We start from the raw sequence: 11,835 nt of genomic DNA, 5'->3' as shown, positions 1-11,835 counted from the left end.
ACTGAGGTACTGGTGCACTGTCCATCTCTGCTGGTGGGCACTGAGGTACTGGTGCACTGTCCATCTCTGCTGGTGGGCACTGAGGTACTGGTGCACTGTCCATCTCTGCTGGTGGGCACTGAGGTACTGGTGCACTGTCCATCTCTGCTGGTGGGCACTGAGGTACTGGTGCACTGTCTATCTCTGCTGGTGGGCACTGAGGTACTGGTGCACTGTCCATCTCTGTTGGGTACTGAGGTACTGGTGCACTGTCCTTCTCTGGTGGGCACTGAGGTACTGGTGCACTGTCCATCTCTGCTGCTGGGCACTGAGGTACTGGTGCACTGTCCATCTCTGCTGCTGGGCACTGAGGTACTGGTGCACTGTCCATCTCTGCTGCTGGGCACTGAGGTACTGGTGCACTGTCCATCTCTGCTGGTGGGCACTGAGGTACTGGTGCACTGTCCATCTCTGCTGGTGGGCACTGAGGTACTGGTGCACTGTCCATCTCTGCTGCTGGGCACTGAGGTACTGGTGCACTGTCCATCTCTGCTGGTGGGCACTGAGGTACTGGTGCACTGTCCATCTCTGCTGGTGGGCACTGAGGTACTGGTGCACTGTCCATCTCTGCTGGTGGCCACTGAGGTACTGGTGCACTGTCCATCTCTGCTGGTGGGCACTGAGGTACTGGTGCACTGTCCATCTCTGCTGGTGGGCACTGAGGTACTGGTGCACTGTCCATCTCTGCTGGTGGCCATAGTTGAGGGCTAAACTGGAGAGAACCTTCACAAGGCCTCCGCCTGATGGTCTATTTTGGAGAGCGTCTGTCACAATGTCTGCATTTTTCTCGCTTATCTAACATTTTCAGCCCCTCGGCATAGTTAGGATTTGCATCGTTGCTGAGGTCAGTGATCAATCTTTCCGTGGGTGAAGGTCCACTGATTAGAGGGGGAATGGGTGGAAACACATCTGATGGATTGCTCGTTTTATGATGATCAGTTATTTCACTTTACGTAATATTTGGGTTTTTGAGTTGGAGGCTGCAAACACGATTTAACTCAGTTTGTAAATGTCAATGAATCATCAAGACTGAGTCAGTAATGCGAGTTGGTTATTACTGAACTTGCCAAAACAGATTTGATTGATTAAATCGGTTTTAATGATAAATCTAACCTGTATAGGCTATTTGGGAATTTTAACTTTAATTCACCTGAAAGAGTTGCTATCGCTAAGTTAACGTTGAAAAGTTTAACTATGTCTCATTGGTTAGAAGACATTAGTTTGTGTATTATTCCAATAACCAACCTGGAAAGGTAGTGTAGCAATTTAATGTATGTATTAAATTGAATGAGACAATGATATCCAATCAGTTGAGACTGGTTTGATATCATACAGCGTAACCTGAATTATTTTAAAGTAATGATTGCCGATTCTTCACCACCGGAGGTCTCTATTAACACAAGCTAAAATCGCCAAGGTATCAGTGAAGGTGGAATTTCACAATGCTGTTAAAAGGTCTCCTTAAACACCATTGAACTGGTAAAACGGATTTAATCTATTAATCAATTTGAATGATTTGTCAACCCTGTATATGCTAAAGGTATTAGCTTTAATTAACCTGAAATAGTTGTTATATCTAAGTTAATGTGGAAAAGTTTAACCATCTCATTGGTTAGAAGACATTAGTGTGTGTATTATTCCAATAACCAACCTGGAAAGGTAGTGTAGCAATTTAATGTATGTATTAAATTGAATGAGACAATGATATCCAATCAGTTGAGACTGGTTTGATATCCTACAGCGTGACCTGAATTATTTCATGAAAAATGACTGGCGATTCTTCGCCAGAGGTTACTGATAGCGCAAGCTGAGATCTCACATGATTCCCGCCCGGCGCGGGAATTCACTATGAACAAAGGGGAAAACAAAAATGGCTGATCTGGCGCAATGCTTAGCTTTCCTTCCACTTCGCCGCGCAAGGGAAGTTCCCCCCAACAAGGGAACGGGTTTACTAGGTGACGTCTCACGTTCAACCCTTAAACTCTTCACGTTACCAAATGCGAGAGGTAGAAAGATAATGGCTTCGGTCAAACGAATATATCTACTCAAATTTCCGTAATGGCTGGCTCATATGTCCTCTGCTCTAGGAATTGCTTATGACCGAGTCAGATCACTCCTGAAAGCGACCTACTAGTTGGTCCACTAGTATTATTCTCAGAATGTCTACATCGGCTGGTACATATGCCCTAGCACGTAGCATTCAGTAGACCCTCCGACACACAGGCTTTCGTCAGATGTACCACAGGGGTGGTTCTCTCCCGACCATTATCTGGGTGAAATGGAACGACACACACACGCTTCTCCCACACCAGTCCTGCCTATAGCTATTAATGGTATATATGTATCTTGCTACACAATTGGTATGGAATTAACCCAAAAGTGCGGCCATAGTTTTATCTTCAATGCCTCCCACGGGGTGCCAATATGTTGTGACGTTGTATTAGTTAATGTGACAACTGCTGCTCATCGAATGATTAACGGTTTATAATTGCGTAATTAAATGAATCAGACAATTATTAACTCATTAACCTGGGCACCATGGGAAAATTAGTTTTATTGAGTTTCTATTTCCCAAATTACCTCAAAGAATATCAGAATATCGATTTGACAACAGTCGCTAATTAATCAATTTCCTCTACAGTCTCATTGTGAACGTCGCATAATCCAGGAATCTGCACAAACCCGAGTCCCACCAATGAGTTCGTACCACACCAATTTTAGTTGACTATTTATTTACTAGAAAGCTAAAATGATAATAGAAGATACGCATAAACAAAAACACAGTCTAGGCTGTTGATTAGAACTTAGTACAACGGGCCAACACACTCTGACGCGTGTTACCCCAAAATGGGGATTTAAAAGAGAGAAAAAGAAAAGGTACACGAGAGAAATATCCCTTTGGGTGCATTTGACAGCTATGCTTATTTGAACCCTAACCTTGCCCCGAACTGCCGCACTTATGGGTCAGAATATAATGATGTACTTACGTGTTGAAGGTCTCCGCTGTGGGTCTCTCCGCGTGGGCCGTTTAGGCTTCAAGAAATGACGCACTTCTCGGGTGCAACTCTCTGGTTGTCCTCACGATGTCAGTGTCCTTTTTGCTTAGTGGTCTGATTCCTCACCCTTGTTCTGAAAGTATTCTTCTGAGGACAGCCAGCCCTGTAGCTCAGGGCTCACGGCGTAGGAATGAAAACAGTGTAGATACCACGATTCGATGGGGGGTGGAGACCGGGTGGTCCGGCTTGAATTCACCCGCTTAGATGCAGCTATTCATCCATAGCATGAGAAGAAAAGGATTCCTTTGTCTTCAACCTCGTGTTGTGTTTTGGGTTCGTTGACTACTCAGACCTTTGCTGCAGCTCGGGTCACTTAGTCTGATATGTTAATTCTTAACTCACATGTCTTATACCCTCGGGTCAGATGTGGGCGTAACCGCCTTTAGGGCAATTCTCTGGGCCTACCAAGTTATGAGGCAAGGTCTAGATTTTACTCAAATCCAATTTTAGACAACTAACTTCACATTTCATCTTTACCAAAACATTCTCTTTGATTTGAACATTTTCCACACAACGTACAATGTATAAACATCAAGCATATACTAGGAAAACTCTTAAAGTTACAATGTTTTCATAATGACGTCGTCCTTTAACCTTTAATAACAAAACAAAAATGACATAAATTTTCATATTCCATCTATCGTCATTACCACCATTGTGGCTGACGGAAACCATTGTTCCAAAGTCCATTTATTCCATGTTTAATGGGTTAGGGTTAGGGTTAGGGTTAGCATTATCATGAAGAGGTTTCATTCAGGTCTCTCTTTAAATAAACACTGTCTTTGGCAGGAGGAAAACCAAACTTCGAGGAACCAAAGATGTCCAAACCAGCAAGACGACACCTCTGCTCCCAATGTGGAAAGAGTTTTAACCAGTTAGGAAGCCTGAAAGCTCATGAGCGAATACACACAGGGGAGTTGCCTTACCACTGCTCCCAGTGTGGAACTAGGTTTACCAAATTAGGAAGCCTGAAAAGACATGAGAGGATACACACAGGAGCGAAGCCACACCATTGCGCCCAGTGTGGAAAGAGTTTTAACAAGTTAGGAAACATGAAATCTCATGAGCGAATACACACAGGGGAGAAGCCTTACCACTGCTCCCATTGTGGAAAGAGTTTCAGAGAGTCAGGAAAGCTGAACGCTCATAAGCAAATACACACAGGGGAAAAGCCTTACCGCTGCTCCCACTGCGGAAAGCGTTTTAACCATTCAGAAAAGCTGAAAGAACACATGAGACTGCACACAGGAGAGAACCCTTGCAAATGCTCAGACTGTGGGAAGACATATTACTCATCACGGTCACTTAAACGTCATGTGAGAATCCACACGGGAGAATAATTACTTCTCCTCGTGTGTAAATTCATGTTTCACATCACATTGACTTAAAGTTCATTAGAGAACATACACAGTGCTCCAATTTATATTGTTGACTGAGAATGTGTTTACTTGTTTTTACCATATTGAATTGTACAAAGTAGTCTTAAACATATATTTGTATGTTTTTACGAGAAAACATGAAGTGAATATGGAGTCTGTCAGTTTGAATATAGAGTAGATCAGATTCCATGTGTTTAAATGGTCCTTTTTTAAACTCTGACTGTGTGTGTGTTTATCTGGGTGTGTCATTCCTCCAGCACTACAGATAGTACAGTGATATTTGGATGTGATGCATTTGCTCCATTGTTTACATTGGGGGGGAAAACAATTGAATCAATTTTAGAATAATGCTGAAATATAACAACATTTGGAAAAGGTGAAGGGGTCTGAATACTTAACGAATGCACGTGTGTGTATACTGAACCAAAATATAAACAACAATTTCAACGATTTACAGTTCATATAAGTCAGTCATTGTAAATAAATAAATTAGGCACTAATCTATGGACTTTACATGACTGGGCAGGGGCGCAGCCATTGGTGGGCCCTGGAGGGCATACGCCCACCCATTGCGGAGCCAAGCCCAGCCAATCAGAATGAGGTTTTCCCCACAAAAGGGCTTCATTACAAAGAGAAATACAAGTCGGGTGGCTGGTCTCAGACAATGTGGAGGTCCTTGGCTGGCGGCGTTATATGTGGTCTGTGGTTGTGAGGCCAGTTGGATGTACTGCCAAATTCTCTAAAACGACGTTGGAGGCGGCTTCTGGTAGAGAATTTAACATTCAATTATCTGGTAACAGCTCCAGTGGATATTCCTGCAGTCAGCATACCAATTGCACACTCCCTCAAAACTTGAGACATCTGTGGCATTGTGTTGTGATAAAACTGCACATTTTAGAGTGGCCTTTTATTGTCCCCAGCACAAGGTGCACCTGTGTAATGATCATGCTGTTCAGTCAGCTTCTTGATATGCCACACCTGTCAGGTGGATGAATTATCTTGGCAAAGAATAAATGTTAACCAACAGGGATGTAAAAAATTCTGCAATCTTTTTTTTTAGCTCATGAAACATCCAACACTTTACATGTTGCCATTATATTTTTGTTTATTGTAGTAACTATCAGTTTTAGGAAAAATATTTCAACTTATTTTTTACTTTACTCAATATATGACTTCAGCGATAGTCAACATGTTGAAAACCTGTGAATGTCTAAATAAGAAATTGGGCCATTTAAACAGCAGGTGTCGAACACTTTAGACAACGGGGAGAATTTTTTGATGTGCTTTGTGTCTTCGACGTAAAAACAAGTTTTAGACTTCCACACAAAATTACTTATTTACTTATTTTATGTTTAACCTGTTGAGGATAGAGGGCGCTATTTACACTTTGGGGAAAAGTCGTGCCCAATTTAAACGGCCTCGTACTCTATTCTTGCTCGTACAATATGCATATTATTATTACTATTGGATAGAAAACACTCAAGTTTCTAAAACCGTTTGAATTATATCTGTGAGTAAAACAGAACTCATTTTGCAGCAAACTTCCTGTCAGAAAGTGAAAAATCTCAAATCGAGGCTCTGTTCTAGGGCTTGCCTATAAATGTGCTTGATATATATTAGTATACATGCACTTCATACGCCTTCCACTAGATGTAAACAGGCAGTGAGAGAAGAAATGGAGTGTATAACTTGATCTGAGGTCGAATAAAAGCTCTTGGCATGACGTGACACCAGTTTCCTGTTTTCTGGAGCGCGCGAGAAGGGACCTGGTATTGCCTTCTGAAAAGCTGTCGTTATAGACGACTAATATCTCCGGCTTTGATTTTATTTGATAAATGTGACAATATCATCGTAAAGTATGTTTTTTCAATATAGTTTTGTTAGATTATTGAAATTTTTTCGGGACGTTAGGCGTGTTGCTTTGTCTGCGTTTGTTCACGAAGGAGAGCTTCGCGCCACTTTGCTAGCTTTCCGTGCTAATTGACTGCAGAAGAGGACATTCTAAAACCAAACAACGATTGTTCCCGACAAAGGACCCATTGTACAACATTCTGATGGAAGATCATCAAAAGTAGGACCCATTTTATGATGCTATTTCATATATCTGTCGCACATGTGTACTATTAGTTTGCGCCCAGATTTTGGGCACTCTCTCGCCATAACGTAAGCTGGATGTCGTAATGAAGTTATTTTTAGAATTCTAACACGGCGATTGCATTAAGAACTAGTGTATCTATAATTTCCTATACAACATGTATTTTTTTAGTAACGTTTATGAATAGTTATTTGGTCAGAATAGGTGAGTGTCCTAAAAATATCCGGACTTTCTGGGAAAAAGATGCTACGTTAGCACAATGTATAACCACTGATTTCAGCTCTAAATATGCACATTTTCGAACAAAACATAAGTGTATTGTATAACCTGATGTTATAGGACTGTCATCTGATGAAGCTTGTCGAGGTTAGTCAAAAATTATATATCTTTTGCTGGTTTGTTACGATCGCTAGCTTTTGCTGCTGGTAAATGTCTTGTGTTTCTGGCTATTGTGGTAAGCTAATATAATGCTATATTGTGTTTTCGCTGTAAAACACTTAAAGAATCGGAAATATTGGCTGGATTCACAAGATGTTTGTCTTTAATTTGCTGTACACCATGTATTTTTCATAAATGTTTTATGATGAGTATTTAGGTATTTCAATTTGGTCTCTGAAAAATGTCTGTGCTTTTATATTTGTATTTGGTGGTGAGCTAACATAAATATACGTGGTGTTTTCGCTGTAAAACATTTAAAAAATCGGACATGTTGGCTGGATTCACAAGATGTTTATCTTTCATTAGCTGTATTGGACTTGTTAATGTGTGAAAGTTAAATATTAAAAAAATATATTTTTTGAATTTCGCGCTCTGCCTTTTCAGTGGAATGTGGGAGGAGTGGCGCTAGAGGAACCCCTGTCCTAGACAGGTTAAGGAAGTGTGTAGGTCGCATTCTGTATCATACAGCTATGAAAGTTATATATTTAGAACAGCTATGAAAGTTATATATTTAGAACCACCTGCTCAATTGGAATCCAGCGACGTCTGTGTCCTAGAACTGTTTAGTTTTTTGTGTTCGGACTGGTAAAACAGGATGAGTAAAATAAGTAATGTAAACATATCAGTAATTACCAGGAAGCTCTACATTTATTTTAAAATCACACTAAGATTGTTAAAACTGGCCTCAGGTTATTGAGGGATCTGATTAGGATTTGCCCTCATAGCAAGGTTGGTTTATCATGTGGAGGTTTCATTCAGGTCTCTATTTTTTAAAAACACACTGTCTTTGGCAGGAGAAAGACCAGACTCAGAGGAATCAGAGCCAGGGATGTCCAAACCAGCAAGACGACACCAGTGCTCCCACTGTGGAAAGGGATGGAACCGATTATGGGACCTGAAACAACACAAGAGAATACACACAGGGGAGAAGCCTTACCACTGCTCCCAGTGTGGAAAGCGGTTTAACCAGAAAGGTAATCTGAATGAACATGAGAGAATACACAGAGGGGAGAAGCCTTACCACTGCTCCCAGTGTGGAAAGTGTTTTAAACAGTCACGGGAGCTGAAACGGCATGAGAGAATACACACAGGGGAGAAGCCTTACCACTGCTCCCAGTGTGGAAAGAGTTTTAACGATTTAGGGAACCTGAATCGACACGAGAGAATACACACAGGGGAGAAGCCTTACCACTGCTCCCAGTGTGGAAAGCGGTTTAACCGGAAAGGTTATCTGAATGAACATGAGAGAATACACAGAGGGGAGAAGCCTTACCACTGCTCCCAGTGTGGAAAGCTGTTTAACCGGAAAGGTCATCTGAATGAACATGAGAGAATACACAGAGGGGAGAAGCCTTACCACTGCTCCCAGTGTGGAAAGTGTTTTAAACAGTCAGGGGAGCTGAAACGGCATGAGAGAATACACAGAGGGGAGAAGCCTTACCACTGCTCCCAGTGTGGAAAGAGTTTTAACGATTTAGGGAACCTGAATCGACACGAGAGAATACACACAGGGGAGAAGCCTTACCACTGCTCCCAGTGTGGAAAGTGTTTTAAACGGTCAGAGGACCTGGAACGACACGAGAGAATACACACAGGGGAGAAGCCTTACCACTGCTCCCAGTGTGGAAAGCGGTTTAACCAGAAAGGTCATCTGAATGAACATGAGAGAATACACAGAGGGGAGAAGCCTTACCACTGCTCCCAGTGTGGAAAGAGTTTTAACGATTTAGGGAACCTGAATCGACACGAGAGAATACACACAGGGGAGAAGCCTTACCACTGCTCCCAGTGTGGAAAGTGTTTTAAACGGTCAGAGGACCTGGAACGACACGAGAGAATACACACAGGGGAGAAGCCTTACCACTGCTCCCAGTGTGGAAAGAGTTTTAACGATTTAGGGAACCTGAATCGACACGAGAGAATACACACAGGGGAGAAGGCTTACCACGAGAGAATACACACAGGGGAGAAGGCTTACTACTGCTCCCTTTGTGGAAAGGGTTTTGACGAGCCGGGGGAGCTGAAATGGCATGAGAGAATACACACAAGGGAGAAGCCTTACCACTGCTCCCAGTGTGGAAAGTGTTTCAACCAGCCGGGGGAGCTGAAATGGCATGAGAGAATACACACAGGGGAATTGCTGTCTTATATTGTTGACTGATAATGATTACCTGTTTTTACCATATGAACTTGAATTGTACAAAGTATACTAAAACATATATTTGTGTGTTTTTATTAGAAAACATGAATTGAATATGGAGTTTGAATATAGAGTAGGTCAGATTCCTTCTGTTTTAAATGGTCCTTTTTTAAACTCTGACACTGTGTGTGTGTTTATCTGTGTGTCATTCCTCCAGCACTGCAGATAATCAAGTGATATTTGGATGTGATGCATTTGTTCCGTTGTTTACATTTGCAATGTTGGCCCACTGATGATTTAATGAAATGAAAATGTTCACAGACTCTGTAATGCAAAATGTTAATTGTATGTGTCCACATATCTGAGTATGTGACTAACCTTGTGAAACTGTCCTATTATAATCTGGTGGATGAATCAAAATTAGTTGGGTAACATAGATAATTAAGATCTCTTATCTGCATAATATGCTGATGTGATATACTTGTTATTAGAATGTATCCCTTCGGACTCTGGTGTTGGCAGTTGCACTTCTTCCCTCAGCTGGGGCTCAGTCACCTGGGGCCCAGAGAGGGGAGAGGTCAGGCTTGTCTTTTACATGTCCCTGGTGCTATGCAGAATATCAGGAAGGGAAGAGGACAGGAGTGGACATTGTCTTCATATGTGAATGTATCTGTTAAACTATGTGAAGGGATGGTGTGATTAATGGGGAACCACTTACTGGTTTCCACAATGTCTGTGCGCAAGTCACTCCCTCCTTTGGCATTGGGGGGAGGTGTATGGCAGTGTCTTGAACCATTGTATGTCCTCTCTGATGTTGCACTTATCCTGGGATAGTGTATGACCTAGAGGCTCACTCCCCTCAGTGAGCGTGTCCAGGAGTGGGGTCAAGAAGGGGTTTTACTTGAGATGGGGGTATCTAGAGTTGACAATTGAGTTATGCCATTGGATGAGTTGGTGTTTTTGTGCTATGAAGTACCAGGAACGAGATTAGAACCTCGTCTTAGGGACCAAACTGAATGATAAATTATAGCGAATGCTATCTGGCTACGGGATACTCCTTTCTCATTATAAAGTCTCACTTTGTAAACTGTTCCTAATATCTGTGGTTTGTTATGTCGACTAGGGGGGTGGATCTTTGCTATAAAAGATCTCAGTAGCCATTGTGTTGCCACTCTCAACGGTTCATTAGAAATAGTGAATTGTTGAAAGTCATTGCAAAGATCTTATTATTAAAGATGTAGTTTAAGTATAACTCTGATTGGTGTGTGAACTTTGTCTCTCCACATTTGGTAATACAGAAATTAACCACCACAGACTAACCTTGTGAAACTGACCTATTATAATCTCCTGTTCTTGGACATAACTGAGTATGTGACTAACCTTGTGAAACTGTTCTATTATAATCTCCTGCTCCTGGGAGTATCATCCTGCGTTGCAAACCAGCTGCACCTGCATCCTTGTATGAATAAAGTTCCTCCCAGGAACAGGAAACTATAAAGATATGTGCTCATCACCCAATGCTTCAGGAATTCAAACTGTCTACACTGCGCTGTGTAACTGTTATTCTCTCTGAGCTCAGAAATAAAGAATCTTGGTTTGACTTGGACTCCAGCAGATCCTTATTTTATAATATCCACCACAACTCTCCCACAGATTGCTGTTTATCATTGTCTCAATGAAGAGTTCTTTGTTTTACTTTCCTGGGGTCAAACTGTTGCGTGAAATAGAAAATGTCCTCTTGTCCCGTGCACTGTAGTCAGCAGCTCACATATACAGTGATGGTAGGCTACATACACAATGAGATTATTATGGATGAGAGCAACATTATTTGTCAAATGGCAACCAAGCATCAATCATCATGTCACCAGAATAAGACCATCCAAATGTATTGGAAAGGAGCATCAAGCTCATCACATGCAGTTTCACCACCCTGTGAAGTTCATTACTTATTTCATCTGTAGCCTAATAAACTACATGGTTTCCCAAGTCGTAGAGGGAGGACCACACAACATATCATCACTTGACTCCAAGTTAACTAAGATGTGATGTTTATTATATACATATTTGCTCATAAAGGAGTTTCCACCTCCATTTCTCACTTATACATTTTTACTGACACAAAAAGACCCCACCATGTCAAACGAACTAACATCTGTCTGCATTTATAAAAGTGTACAGGCATATCCTGTTTCCATCAGCCCAGTCATTACTTTAGAAATGGTTGGATCAATATCCACCTTCATGATATGGATGAAGCCTGATTTGGAATGTCTGAGTAGTTCTGATGTCATAATACACTCCTGTGATAATCAAGTGATATTTGGAATGTCTGAGTAGTTCTATCTGATGTCATAATACACCCCTCTGATAATCAAGTGATATTTAGAATTTCTGAGTAGTTCCTGCTGGCTTCATAGTTTACTCCTCTGATAATCAAGTGATATTTACATGTGATACATTTGCTCCATTGTTTCCATTTGACGTCAGGAAGAGAATGGGCTGATCGTGGTGGTACTATTCTATAGGTAAGGCTGTCCAATATGAATGTTCAATACACACAATAGGTTTGATCGGTAGCCAGTTAGCTAGCTGCTACGTCTTTGTCCACACAGCAGCTAGCTATCAACAAAGTAAAAATGCCCTCCAGGACTGGTGGTGGCAGCAGTGTACTACAACCACTGTTTACCG

The 11,835-nt window shown here is 41.7% G+C and overlaps 1 protein-coding gene across 1 annotated transcript; it reads left to right on the top strand.

Annotated features, from left to right (window-relative positions):
* Positions 1-3,810: 3,810 nt before the first annotated feature.
* Positions 3,811-10,747, top strand: LOC129847595 (zinc finger protein 135-like). Its single transcript, XM_055915346.1, has one exon. The coding sequence runs from the start codon at positions 7,837-7,839 to the stop codon at positions 9,166-9,168; it is 1,332 nt and encodes a 443-aa protein (XP_055771321.1). The 5' UTR covers positions 3,811-7,836; the 3' UTR covers positions 9,169-10,747.
* The last annotated feature ends 1,088 nt before the right edge of the window (positions 10,748-11,835 follow it).

This window comes from Salvelinus fontinalis, unplaced genomic scaffold, assembly GCF_029448725.1.
Source record: "Salvelinus fontinalis isolate EN_2023a unplaced genomic scaffold, ASM2944872v1 scaffold_0890, whole genome shotgun sequence".
Taxonomy (NCBI): Eukaryota; Metazoa; Chordata; class Actinopteri; order Salmoniformes; family Salmonidae; genus Salvelinus; species Salvelinus fontinalis.
The sequence above is the reverse complement of the archived record's forward strand: the minus strand, read 5'-3'. Positions and strand labels throughout refer to the sequence as shown.

Excerpts from the sequence above, each read along its gene's own strand:
- LOC129847595 (XM_055915346.1), top strand. The coding sequence starts at position 7,837 with ATGTCCAAACCAGCAAGACGACACCAGTGCTCCCACTGTGGAAAGGGA.